The following is a 14,801-nucleotide window of genomic DNA, read 5'->3' on the forward strand; positions in this document are numbered from 1 at the left end:
GTTTGAAAATAGGAAGCTCCTCGTGATTCGAGCGCGCACTCGTAGTGTAGGAAAAGGTAAATATAGTGACGTAAGAGCTACATTAAAACAAGAAGGCGATATGTTACTTTATAGAAAGAACTATTCATTACGTTCGCAAGAATCTACATTACCGTAAATTACAGTTTTGTAAACGTTTTAAATTCACTGGCTTTGAAATAAAATAAGCTTAGAAAGCTTTTGTCTAATTGATTTCCAGGTTTTTGTCTCTGGAAATTTTGTTCATGTGAACTTTGGCATATAACATGATTAGTTTTATAATTAAACTATTGCGATGATGGCCCATCCCCAACTCAACGTCAAACATTTAGTCTTGAAGTTCTCTGAAAATGAAAAACACTTATATTCCGAGATTAGTATAAAATAATTCCTATAATATTACATAAAAAACGCAAATTTTTACCATTTAAAATTTTCCGCGGTTATGTTTAAAGACGCGAAAAACGCAAACACAAAAGTACCGTCTGCGCATCGCGATGCGCAGTGGCTCGCAATCTTCAAAATTTACGCTGTAACCATGGCGATAATGTTTAATGCGCTTGTCAGATGGCGCGGATAGCCCGATTCCACCCTAATAGCCGCCTTTTAGCTTACCCGTTTCCTTTGGGATTGGCGAAAAGCGCAGTGGTTCTAGTCTCATTTCTATTTCTATGCTACAATGCTATATGTTTACGACTACGTGAATTTTGTGTAAATATAGCATTTTTTTACTTCCAACTTGTTATCTAAAACTTATTTTTTACCGTCTTATTTTACTATAAATACTTAATGTATCTATCAAAAGGGTGTTGGAGTAATGACTTTCGAGTGCTGTAGCGTTTCTAAATCGTCATGTAATAAATTGTATATATAAATTTTAATTAAGTGTTAAGAAGTCTATTTCCGTTTGTGATTAGTCTGGTATGCGCTACACTATACGTACCTTATTTCTTTTTTGTTTCTTAGGCCACTATTTCAAGCTTTATTTGAAGACGAAATATAACTGTTTTTTTTTTCTTTTTTATAAACTAGGCCACGTCCGATTTTATCATCAGTTAGTTAAATAATTACTGATAGACTGAGAAGTAGCAAGTCTTAATTACAATTTAATGAAAATCTATTCAGCCATTTGTCTATTGGCTTTGGTACATTTCTATATTTTGCAATAGACAGACTAGACATTTAAAATATATTCGATGGAAAAAAAATTATCCCGACAAGTTGTTTTTTTCGAGATTTATTTTAAACATTTGTTATAATAAAAACTATTATTACATAGAAAAATAGAGCAGGAGACAAGAACTTAGAAGAAAGTTGCTTTAAGCGTATATTCTTGCTTTCAGATAATGATAATGCTGTCAGTTGAAGAATAAATTTGTCTGAAAAATGGGGTATACTATTAAGATAATATTAAAAAATAAATATTTAGGAATAAACGCAATTTACAAACTGTATCGTCACACTTTCTATAATTTGGGTTTAAAATGGGCAGAACCTTACTTTAAGTAACACTTAGCCAATTCTGAGAAATGCTTTTGAAGTTCACACGGTTGACAAAATGTTTCCGTGATTTCCAAATTTAAACGGCCAACCAATTGCTTGTAATAGGCCTTATTCCTATTGACACCAAGTTGTGGGATTTAAAAGCTCATGAAGATACAATTGTGAAGCAGACGCTATATTAACAGGGTTGCCATGCATTTCATTCTAATTAATTAATTTATCACAAATCTACCTAGATTTCCAAGCAAAAATCTGATTATTTGTAAATTTTTTGTTGTAAGCTTGAAAGCACAGCCAACAAATTGGGCCCCCGTAGTTAAATATGACAGGGGCGTAGGAACGTTCTGGAAGTTGGAGGGGGCAAAGAGAAACGAAAAGGGGTCTGGAGAATGGTTTTTAATTTTAAATGGAGTGTAGCTTCTCCGAATGCGTGTGTACTGTTTACTACTATGTAAATTGGCCGGAAAAGACTGAAATTTAAACACAGTTGAGGTTCTATAAACTGTATATGCTTTTAAAATGATAATTTGAGCCTTTTGAAAATTTCAACTGACCAAAATGTTGGAGGGGGCAATAACATTAGTTTCCCCTCCCAGCAAAATTCCAGGGAGGGGTATTGCCTCCCCTACCCCTCCCGGTTCCTACGCCCCTGAAATATGAAATAGCGTCTGCTTCACTATGGTTCTTAGCTTCGTGAGTTTCGAATACTCGGCGCTAGGTGTTCAATGGGAAGGCCAATTCCTAGAAAATACCAGCATTCAGTGTACTGTACGTAGGGGGCCTTGCACGATGGCAAGTGGGCTTCTCCAGAAGTGGCTCGTCGGATATATTAGACATTATTCAAACTAAATAAAAGCCTTATACTTCTGGGTGGGCCCCTTGGTCTAATGTCCATCAATATATTACGGAATAACTCATAGGTATAGCATTTCTATGCAAAAATGTCAATGTGACCTTGTTTCACAAGGAACATGTTAACCGTAAATGGAAAAATTATAATAATCCTTGTTGAAAAAGCAAAACATCGTGGTAGCAAGCCACGAGCTAAACGATAGATTGTCATAGCCAGAAACTCTCGGTGAATTCTGTGTAGTTTCAAAATCCATTTCCCATCTATAAAGTTGTTGATTCGTAAATGACATAATTTATGTCACCTCCCGTGAACAAGGTTTCATTATGAAAATACCTTTATGAGAGAGTCATCAACCAGTGGCGTAGCCAGGGGGGGGGCAAAGGGGGGAAACGTATGGTCGTACCTACAAATATTTTTATTTTTTTTATTTTTTTTCAATGGTGTGCGCCCCCCCACCCGAAACAAAATCCTGGCTACGCCACTGGCATCAATGTCATCAATACAACCTTGAAAAGTTGTGATTTACATCCGCAGCTACTTATACTCGAAATCACTGTTACCTGGGGCAGTAAATTGGTCGGCATTTAACAATAATACTCATACGCGGAACTTCATTAACTGATCAGTAGATGGCGTTAATCGTCCAAAGTGGTTTTAGCGGTGCTACTTATAAATAATCGCACCCACGCAACAACGAACTTACGGACTTTGCACTCAAGCTCGTACAGGAAAATCAACGTGTTAATTTACATTGAAATATCAAAGGTTTTCTGTCCAATCGCTAGTCTTTGGTTATGTATTATTTTAAAACAGTGTTGCCATGTCCTTTTTAGCGAAGAAACCGTTGTTACGACCAATGACAATGGTCGAGATAGTGAGGTGACCGTGTTACTTTAAATTTGAATTTTAGGTAAAAAAATGTATTTATTTAAATAGTAAATATTTTACAAGCTCTTTTACGTTTGCAGTTTATTTTGGTGTCAATCAATATATCAAACTTTACTCTCAGCAAAAAGTTCTAAAGAGCAATCGCTATCTTTGGGGGATTATATTTCCGGAGGACGTAGAAAAATCCCTGCCTTTGGTAGTGTACCCAGGTAACAGTGACTTCGAGTATAGAGGGTACCACTTCTCTTTGAAACAATTTGGCTCAAAACCAGAATAATAGGCGCATAAATAAAACACCTTCAAGGAAATCGCCAAGAAGTAATATTTCCTAGAGCCAGGACTTGCCAGTTACCGTTCATAGAGAGCTTGTTGCAATAATGGAAACTTTTCACCTGTACTGTGTGCCACAAGTGTTTCCTCTTAACCAGGAATTTTTTTGACGTACTAAGGCTTAGCAAAAACACAGGTGAAAAGTGTCCATTATTTCTACCAGAACTATGTACCGGCAGGTCATGGCTCTCGGAAATGTTATTTCTTTGAAGATTTTTTATTTAAGCCTTTAACTAGTGGCGGAAGTTGGTATTGGCGGAAGCTAGGCCTTCCCTGCTAAAGTTATACTCCCTTTAAATGTTACATATGTTTTATTGATACAGGATATACTATTAATATTTTAACTTATTTCTGCTCAATCGAAAAGATAATAATCGTAAATTTCGAAATTTATTTTATCGCGAGTCCTGACCTCACTATAGCGTTGAGCAACAACAAAACCTGCTCTTGCAGAGCTCTGGTACTTTCGTTGATTAACAAATGAGCAAAGTGACGTCAAAAATAGAAACAATAAAAATCGTGCATAGGGAAACTCAGGCTCAAGAGAAATAAGTAAAATACCTCTAGTATAGGAAATAGTGTGGTTTCATAGTGGTTTCACATTCAGGTTCTTTTACTTCTGACAACAGCGTATCTGCTTTGTTTCCCGCCAACACATTAAATTTAATTTAATTTTATTTTTTTGGTTCATTTAGTAATATTTGGGCAGCCTATAAAATTTCCTGGTAAACCACAATGGCACCGCCACTGTATTTAGGTTTTTTTTGCCCTTTTGAATTTGAAATTTCGGTGTCTTACCAAAAACCCCTTGGATCGTCGTTTTTCTTTGTAGACTGGATCGGTTCGGGCTTCCCGGGAAGGCAATGGTCTGAGTTCAACTTTGAAAAAGAAATTTCAAACTGATATTAAAATCATCGTTCATTAACGAAAATTCACCATTTAAAGGGCCACACTGGGGTTTAAATATTACTCGCTGTCCTTTAGCTCCGGAAATAGGGCTAGAAAATTTACACTTCGTAGAATCTAGGAGCAACAAACACAGAACACAACCCATCAAAAGTCGTGCATTTTCTTGAGTACATTTTTCATTGGTTAGACTCTTTAGCGCCTGCTACCGTCGGAAGGGGAAAATTCGGAAATTGTCTTCCCCCTTTCAGTAAAACGTTCGGCGTAAAGGTTCGTCCAATGAAATTTGTACACAACTTTGCGTTAGCGTGTTTAAAGGCTAGCTGCGTTCTTCTTGTGTTGGTTGTTCGTAGGTAGCATTATTTCGTAACTAAGCCCCGCCCTACAAAAAGATGCCATGACAATATTCTACCTCACAAATAACGAGGCAAATAATCAAGAGGTCGTAATGTCATAGCCGACATTAACTCGTTAACACGGCCACGAAAATACCCCACTAATGGGATGGAATAGGATGACCTACTTGATTTTTACCCAGATTTTCTAAACCCCTGTGTGGCCCCTTAATAAACGTTCTGGGTTTGAGAGAGACCCGAAATGACTATTAATTAGAGTCTGCTAGGCTTTATCTTCGAATTCGCCTAATTTCTAAAATAATAGAGCGTTCTATAAAATCGGGCCCAAAACCAGCCAAACTTTTCATACAGACTATAGAGCTAGTTCAGCAGGACTAACAACTATTGCTATTCTTTGGTTTAAGATAATTCGGCTTATGTGCTGTCTTTATATGCATATTTTAGAGACGTACCTTTTCGGAGTTGTAGGAGGGACCCTAGGTGTTGAAGTATGTTTGGGCCCCATTTCATGATCTAAGTTTCTTTTTAAACCCATGGATTTGGGACTAGTATTTTGCTTATTTGCCATCATACATTTATTACAAAAATCATTTAAAATAAGAAAAACGGCGCGGAAAGCTACTCCTAAAAATCGACTGCTCTCAATTTCTTACGGGCTTGCCAGATAAATATTTTTATCTCACACGATAATCCGGCCAAACCTTCACCTCCTCCGAACTTAAAAGAGGGAAAGCACACCACACAGATTTTATACAACGCTCTATTAATCAAACGCTATATAGTATAAGAAATGCTTCATCAACCAGTATTTTTTCAAATTAATATCCTACTTTTGGCGGTAAAACTAAAATTGGCCATTTTTGTAGTATTTCAAACATGTCAATATCATCCAAATAACATAGTCACTTATAAGTATGCCTCTGTATAACATTTCCACATAAAAATAAATTCAATGAGACCTGGTTTCAAACCAAAGTTAATATAAACCTCGTACCCTAGATTCGAAATTAGAAAGCTTTCGGATTAACGGTTTTGTAACGAAACCAGGCCGACATTTTGGAGGTCACGTGCCGGAAGTGGGTAGACGCTTCGTTTCAAAACCGTCCATCAGAAAGCTCTCAGAATTCGATCTAAGATACGCGGTTCTATATTATCTTTGGACTGTTAAAATGATTATAGCAACAACAAAATGGCGTAAACGCGAACGTTTCCCCGACGCTGTAACCGTTTGAGTTTACGTCTTTTCCAGGTTTGGCTGAACTGTCTAATATCAGAAGTAGATAATACATTTATTAGAGATAAGTGCTATTCTTTGATTTTGAAGGATTTAAAAGTCATGGTGAAATTATTATTTAGTAAAATTGTATAAAAGAGACACGATACTTCATGACTGATTAAAAAGGTTTATTTGTATTTACACTCACGGCAAGCTTTCGAGCTTGAAAAGGAGCCACGGCTCGAAAGCTTGCCGTGATTGTAAATACAAATAAACCTTTTTAATCAGTCATGAAGTATCGTGTCTCTTTTATACAATTTTACTAAATAAGTGCTATTGTTATTCACTGTAAATATGGACCTACGCTGGCACCAGCGGTTTTTTTAAAATTCGTTTTGGGAAACAAAATAGTGCATGGCGATTTTCTAAAACTATTAAATCAGAAAATAAAGTTTATAAATAGATTACTATTCCTAAGTAGTGTAATCTAATGTTCTACGTTTGGCGGGAAACTAACTCCCACGAGGGGTCGGACATTTACCAAAAACCCGTACACTTTGTCTAAAATCGCAAAATATTTTAATTCTCTCTATGGTAAATTAACATTGAAATCCCAAAATCACTTCAAAAAGTAATGATAAAATCGCCAAAATCTCTACGAAATCCCAAAATCCCGTACAAAATAATGGCAATTGTCCGACCCCTCGAACTCCCATTAGAATCTGCGTCGAGCGTGTGAAGGTACGTGTTTAATTTTCCACAGTAGGCGCCTCTATTTCTACCGACTAATGCAAAATTAGAACACGCCCACCTTTTCCGAGGGTGTTCGTCGTAGCCAAGGGCGTATTCAGGATTTTATTTCAGGGGGGGTTTTGAGGGAAAATTTCGAGGGGGGGGTGCGGACGGAAGTTTCACTGATTTCTATTAGGCAATTCCCCCCCCCCCCGGTCATCAGCATTTCGGGGGGCTTTCAACCCCCAAACCCCCCCTTAAATACGCCCTTGGTCGTAGCTTATTGGAAACTTTACAATTACTACTAGAGCAGGCCCCATTACTTTTTCCGAAGCGAACGCCAATGACGATTTTCCTTCCCCATCTCTTGCTGGTTGGAAATTCGACCATGTTGCACGCGGATTGTCTTAACCTAGTAAATACCTTCTTGGTGTTCAATATGACTGAAATGATTACGGTAATCTCCATAATACTTCCTGTTATGTGTGTAATCACTAGATAATCATTTTGTAAATGGCTGTTCATTGATTACGTAAGCTAAGTGGTTAGACCCACTTCCAAAAAAGTTAATTAATGTCTCTGATTAACCCTAACATCTAAAACTTCCGGGATCAACCCCAATATGTAAAATTCCTACCGGTGTTTTCAATTTCAATCCTTTTGTCTTTTGGTGAACTGCTAATTGGTGGAGTTTTCTTTCTGAACGATGTTCTCTGAAAAAAATCTACGTTATCATATCTAACATATTCTATGAGAAGTATGTTACGCATTCTATGCGAAGTATGTTACGAAATTTATGAGAAGTAGGTTATGAAGTCTATGAGAAGTTCGATACAATTTCTAAGAGAAGTATGTTACATATTCTAAGAGAAGTATGCTACATATTCTACGATAAATATGTTACATATTCTATGTGTAAAATGTTACATATTCTATGTGTAAAATGTTACATATTCTATGTGTAAAATGTTACATATTCTATGTGTAAAATGTTACATATTCTATGTGTAAAATGTTACATATTCTATGTGTAAAATGTTACATATTCTATGTGTAAAATGTTACATATTCTATGTGTAAAATGTTACATATTCTATGTGTAAAATGTTACATATTCTATGTGTAAAATGTTACATATTCTATGTGTAAAATGTTACATATTCTATGTGTAAAATGTTACATATTATATGTGTAAAATGCTACATATCATATGTGTAAAATGCTACATATTATATGTGTAAAATGTTACATATTATATGTGTAAAATGTTACATATTATATGTGTAAAATGTTACATATTATATGTGTAAAATGTTACATATTATATGTGTAAAATGTTACATATTATATGTGTAAAATGTTACATATTATGTGTAAAATGTTAGATATTATATGTGTAAAATGTTACATATTATATGTGTAAAATGTTACATATTATGTGTGTAAAATGTTACATATTATGTGTAAAATGTTACATATTATATGTGTAAAATGTTACATATTATGTGTAAAATGTTACATATTATATGTGTAAAATGTTACATATTATGTGTAAAATGTTACATATTATATGTGTAAAATGTTACATATTATATGTGTAAAATGTTACATATTATATGTGTAAAATGTTACATATTATATGTGTAAAATGTTACATATTATGTGTAAAATGTTACATATTATATGTGTAAAATGTTACATATTATATGTGTAAAATGTTACATATTATATGTGAAGAATGTTACATATTATGTGTGTAAAATGTCACCATCTAACCCGATCACCTGAAATAAAAGGCAATAAAAGTCGCTAGATGACTTGGGCCTAGGTTGGTGCCTTGGTTATTAGTCTAGCTGATTATTATTACCTAAGAATAGGAGATAAAGCATTAATATCTGCTACTTCGTAAGCTCGTCGACTATTTAATCACCCCCACCGTCAAAAAGTGTCGCGATAAATTTCTGCCTTTCCATATTCTAAGTAGCCCGGGTGCATTTTTGGATAAGCAGTGTTTTAATAAAAATTGAATCACAATTTATTCCCAAATAAATAAACCATTCAATAACTAACGAAATGATCTACCCCTCGTTTCCCAGGGCCGGACTGGCTAGTAGTTGCCCCACCGGCTATGAAATCATGTTGGCCGCTTTTCCCATTAATGCCAAATTCTTCCGGTTAGCCACCCGGGCCAGTCCGGGGCTGTCGTTTCCTCGAAAAACTTGAAATTGGTGCAACTTACAAAAAGGCCTCTTTTCTTTTTCGGCTCGGTATTTCCAAACTTCGTTTTAATTGGCAAAGTTGGAAAATTATTGGCAGGATGTTTCAGTTCTACATTTCTCTCACATTCCACCTAGGTGAAGATAATTACAACAGTTATGATTAATCTCAATTAAAATTTATCGTTTTCCATAAGCTTTAACCATAGACAGTATATATCCCTAAGGGGACGAGAATACGCTCTGATTTTAAGGCCCCATCACAGTCGCTTTGCGGCCAACTGCAAGAGTGCGTATCGATGCTAGGGCTCCAACTGAATAAAGACGGTTGTACTTTAAAAACGGGAGATTTCAAGGTCATTTGAAACGCTTACAAGCTTACATATGTCCCCCCCTTCTTTCAGTAACAGAGCGCCAGTGAGAGAAACAACGACGTTAATGCAGTGGAAGCTAGGCGTTTTCTCGTCCCCTTAGGGATATATTCTGTCTATGCTTTAACCTCATTGTGCCATTTCTCACAAACTAGTCGTAAAAATTGCCTTATTTCCAAGTATGAAAAGTGGCATGGGGAAACTAATTAGCAGAATCTGCTCAAACTGCAACGTGACACTGGCGAATTGGGTGAAATGTGGCCTCTAGGAGCAGCAAACACCAGGAGAACGCAGCTAGCCATTAAACACGCTAACGCAGTGTTGTGTACGAATTTCATTCGACGAGCCTTTACGCTGAAAGTTTTACGGAAAAGGGGAAGACAATTTCCAAATTTTCCCCTTCCGACGGAAGCAGGCGATAATGCGTCTAACCAATGAACAATGTACACAAGAAAATGCACGACTTTTGACGGGTTGCGTTCTCCTTGTGTGTGGTGCTGTGTTTGTTGCTCCTAGGTGGCATGATCTAGTTCAAAGAAAGTGTAATTTGAGGAGGTTCTGCCACGTAGTTCTCCCACACCACTTTTATTGCCCTTTAAATATAAAGGAAACTTCCATCGTATTAAATAATTATCAAGTAATCAATTAACCCAGATAATTCTTGCTCCTACAAAGTGTATATATATCTTACGAGGAAAGTATCGATAATTCCATATACATATCCTGCTTATTTTATTATTTCGAAATATGTATTTCGCCGGCTTCTCCCGAATTTTCAAAATACGTTTGGGATAAAAAAAAATGCGGGGTGAAATACGTCATATACTAACTTTATCAGAAAAATATGGCTTGCGAACAAGTAAATATCCCTACGAATTTTTAGATTTTTACATAATTAGAAAGATAAGTAATACGCGCTGCAAAGTTTGAACTGTGGTGTGGTGTGGTGTACACATCCGTTATTTGGCGGGAAATTATCTCCCATTGATAAGTATTTCGAGCCTTCGAAGTTCCATAAAACCTGGCTGAGGTTAACGGTAAAAGTTAGTGTAGGGAGCTGTTAGCTCTCGTGACATGAAGGGCTTACCGCGAGGGCAGCCTTATCCATAAGATTTGGGCTACTTAAGGCATAGGAAAGGACAGCTTTTGAATAACATTAGAATAGTCTGTTAATTCTTTTGGAATAATTAATTCTAACATTATAAGCTCATTGTAAACTAAGACATTTTTACAATAAACTTCTTAAAAATTTAATTCCAATTACTTTTTTTAAGCTTTGAAATTCAATTTTTCTTTATTAGCCACTATTAGCCACTTTTTGCCACAGGCCTGGACTTTACTCCAAAAAGGTGGTTTTTTAGGAACACTGGGGCCTACGAAAATTTTAGGCAAATGAGATTTTTGCCTAAGGCCTACTGAAGGGTTTTAATTGGCCTTGCTTACCACCACCCTCATACGCATTCTAACACGGCCACTGGTAATTGGCTTAACAATTAAGCCGCTAGTTGACTTAGACGAAGTTAGGCCTATGTTGGTGCCTTGGGTATTAGGTAAGCTTAGCTGAGCTGATGTTTCATTTAAATATAGCCTAGTTGGACACTCATCTCGTAAAAGTATATTAAAACTTCCGAATGTAGCTAGCTAGCTCATTCTTACCGTTGGTTTTTCAACATCTACAGGGTTCTCGTAATTGGCTTCGGCGGAGTCACTGGAACTGTGCGTTTCTACGGGTTTCACGTGATTATCCGGTTCCTCCCGTCGGAAAAATTCTGGCATACTTTTTCGGACATTAGGATCGTTCTAAGAAAGAGTGTGGATAATTATTGACCAACATTTAATGATCTCCAGACTTTTATGTTTAGCTTACCTTTCTTCCTTTGAAGCTATTTCTCATGAAATCCAATCGTTTGAATGAGTTCGTTCGCTGTGAAAAACCATAATGTTAAGTTAAAAGGAACCACCTATGAACTGCATTGTAAAGGATAATAAAATTGGCGAATAAGTAGATAAGTCCATAATGAAAAGGGATAATAAAGCTAAACCCTAAATAAATTTGAAGAAAATAGCTCGTACCGATAGGTCTCCGAGCAAACAAAAAGATGCGAAACTCGGACCAAATAGATCTTCGAGTGAATAATTAAATAAAATAAAAAAAAATAAAATAAAATAAAATAAAAAATTTATTTAATTTAATTTAATTATTCACTCGAAGATCTATTTGGTCCGAGTTTCGCGTTTTTTTGTTTGCTCGAAGACCTATCGGTACGAGCTATTAGTAAGTTTTTTAATTTCTTCAAATTTATTTAGGGTTTAGATTTATTATCCCTTTTCATTATGGACTTTTATCATCCGTGAAAAGCCATACACTGTTTAGCTTTATTCATTGCACAGAATCATAAGTTTATAATTACGTTTCCTATAAGTGTGTCAGTTCCCTATCTTTGGCATGTTTAAATGTTTACCAAGATACATTTCTACAATTACCAAACTTTTTTGTGAACTTGATACTAAATTATTGAGCCTAATACGTGATCTTTGCGCGAGCGTACGCCAATGCGTAGGATTGTTTTTTAGTTACATACTTTTCTCACTAGCGGCGCTTATTTTTTGGACATAATGTGAATTCTATGTCACTACAGACAAAGAAATCAGAAATTATTTTGACTAACAGGCATACTTACGGAACATAACAGGCTTATTACAGTGTAAAACCTTTTACCTTTGGTACTTTATCCTCTGGGATTGTGGGTTTTGGTTTTTCGGGTATGGGTACCGATGCGGCAGGTTTAGAATTTCTCTGAAAGCGAAGGGATTCTTTTAACAAACTATATTTACAAACCTATTTTGAAAATCATAGAAACTTACGACTTTCTTGATGTTAACAAAAAGACTACCCCTTTTAGCTGGTACAAAATAGTCGGGCAGTCCAGCGTCTGGGATCTCCAAAGTTCTTCCATTGCTGATTCCTAAAAAATATTATAGGGTCATTGCATATGGATTCACTTACAAGGAGAGTACCCGAGGTGTTTATTGGCGATTTTGTTCCAAGTCGGGCGTAATGATAAGAAATTTTCCAAAAGGAGACGTTGCACTACCCATTCGATTTGCCATGGCAACCGAAAATGTTTTTGATCACTTAAAACAAAAAAATCTCCATTTAAAAAAGCACGGGATTTTCTCGGTTTCACAGGGTCCGAGCTATGAAAATTTTAAAATCACGAAATGGGTAATTTGGACCACGTTTACGTAAATTTTATCAAGTTTGGTTAAATTGGAACATTTTTGGGGTAAAATTGTAACAATTTGTGGGTAGAATAAGTAAAAAATCTTATTTTTGTTTTAAGTGGTCAAAAATATTTTCGGTTAACGTGGCAAATCGAATGGGTAGTGCAATGTCTCCTTTTGGAAAATTTCATATCTCATATAGGTCTTCATTACGCCCGACTTTGAACAAAATCGGCAATAAACACCTCGGGTACTCTCCTTGTTAGTAAAGCCACCATGGGTCAGCTGATCCTAATAAACCGTTGCACACTTGTTTCTACGGTTATAAAAGTAAGATTGCTAGAAGCAAAACCCAATGATTTTGAACAGCCCCGGACAAATATTTATGGCCCCAGACGAAAATGATCATATCTTAACCAATTTTAAGTGTTTCTCACGAAAATGTAACACTTTAAAAAAAAACGCGATGAATCTGATGGTTGCTCAGAATTGGGATACATGGTTTTGGTTCTACGTCATAAACTATTGAATATTTTGCATTGAAACAAGTGTGCAAAAATTTATTAGGATCCACTGACATGACTAGGTGAATCCGTATGAAATGCCCCAATAACGGAATAAATTAAGTACTAATGAAATATCTGGATGAAAACTTACCTTCGGGTAGTCGAATGGCCATTTCCTGTCCGTCTAAAGTGGGCAAGATCACTTCGTGTCCACCGGGTGCGTGCTTCTGCGCGCTGGTGATGACCACTTCGGTGGCCAAATCCAAAAAGTTGATTCTGATGTATATCGGATGATCGAGAGTCTTGGCCACGAATATTCGGTCACCAGGGAGGGCCCCGGGCTCTTCGTCACCTTCACCGAGGAAAGGAATGTGCTGTCCATTGTAGAGTCCTGCGGGGAAGCAAAGGATGGCAAAGTCACTCGAGGAATGATTGAGAAAATATTCATCGATGGTACCTGGTTTAATTTCAACATCGTAGGTTTTTCTCATGGAAACGACTTTCGTCCCATCGCATTTCTCGCAAGTGTAAGAGGCGTGGTCGATGTAACCCAAGCCCTTGCAAGTAAGACATCGACTTTCCTTGACCTTTCCATGACCTTTGCACGAATCGCAATCCTCGATGAAATCTACCAAATTCGATAGTAAAAGATTTAGTTACTGGTTCGATGAACTACGTTAAATAAATTAGGTTATTCTTTTTACCTTTACATCCTTCGCAAAGCACGTATTTTTGAACGGACACAGGTTGGATAACTCCAGTGAATATTTCTTCCAGAGTAACGTCAAACTTTTCCTTAACGTCCTTAGTACGTCTTCTATCAGCGTCAAAATGTCGGAAAAGATTCTCAAAATCGTCCCAAGTGAATTTGAAATCTTGTTGACGGTTCAAAAGTCCTTCATCGCCAGATTCATCATAAATTTTGCGGGTGTCAGGGTCCGATAGCACCTTGTACGCCTTGGCAATTTCTTTAAACTGAATATTCAGCAACGATTATTAGATGGGTTAAGGGTGTAATAAAATGACGCAATATTAGGCGTACACACCTGGTCTTCAGAGTCCGGATTTTTGTCTGGGTGGTATTTGAGAGCCAATTTGCGGAACGCTCTTGTTAACCTATTGTGGTCAATCGAACGTTCCACGCCAAGAACATCATAATAGTCAGAGCAAGCTAAGTCCGAAGACGACATATCATTCAAAAGTAACGATTATACAATTCACAAAATACGGCGACCGTTAGAACTATTTTGCAACAGCCTTACTTATCAGGTACCTTATAGGTTCGTTGACAACAACCTTTAGCCATTGGGGCCCCTTGTTTTAATAGATAAGATAAAGCTCACCTACACTAACCATAGCGTTTAGAATGTTTTGATAGTATATAGTTCCAACCCAATTTGTAGCGTCTCTCAAATACTTGGCTCAAACTATCTTACTAACCGTAATCAACAATTATTTATACGTACGCGTTTTTACATCATATTTGGCAGTTCACCTGATAGAAGCAAAGGTACTTTTTTTTTCATACTGCGGAATTTACGGAGATTAGATTAAGATCGAACTTATTACACATTTTGTATAACAAAAACGGTAAATTTTGTGGTAAAATAAACAGGTCAATTGAAAGTATTTTGGACTGTATTTTTTCCCACTTACGCAACTAACTTAGATTCTTCATAAC

The 14,801-nt window shown here is 36.4% G+C and overlaps 1 protein-coding gene across 1 annotated transcript; it reads right to left on the reverse strand.

The window, feature by feature from the left end:
- Nucleotides 1–1,163: 1,163 nt before the first annotated feature.
- LOC149943585 (dnaJ homolog subfamily A member 4-like) lies at nt 1,164–14,528 on the reverse strand. Its single transcript, XM_090174602.1, has 12 exons — nt 14,167–14,528; nt 13,825–14,095; nt 13,578–13,748; nt 13,272–13,511; nt 12,255–12,355; nt 12,109–12,186; nt 11,257–11,313; nt 11,046–11,189; nt 9,042–9,152; nt 7,440–7,515; nt 4,391–4,470; nt 1,164–1,397 (listed from the first exon to the last, which is right to left on the reverse strand). The coding sequence occupies exons 1-12, from the start codon at nt 14,308–14,310 to the stop codon at nt 1,377–1,379; spliced, it is 1,494 nt and encodes a 497-aa protein (XP_090030728.1). The 5' UTR covers nt 14,311–14,528; the 3' UTR covers nt 1,164–1,376.
- Between the last annotated feature and the right edge of the window lie 273 nt (nt 14,529–14,801).

This window comes from Leiobunum rupestre, chromosome 5, assembly GCF_980474605.1.
Source record: "Leiobunum rupestre chromosome 5, qqLeiRupe1.1.hap1, whole genome shotgun sequence".
Classification (NCBI taxonomy): domain Eukaryota; kingdom Metazoa; phylum Arthropoda; class Arachnida; order Opiliones; family Sclerosomatidae; genus Leiobunum; species Leiobunum rupestre.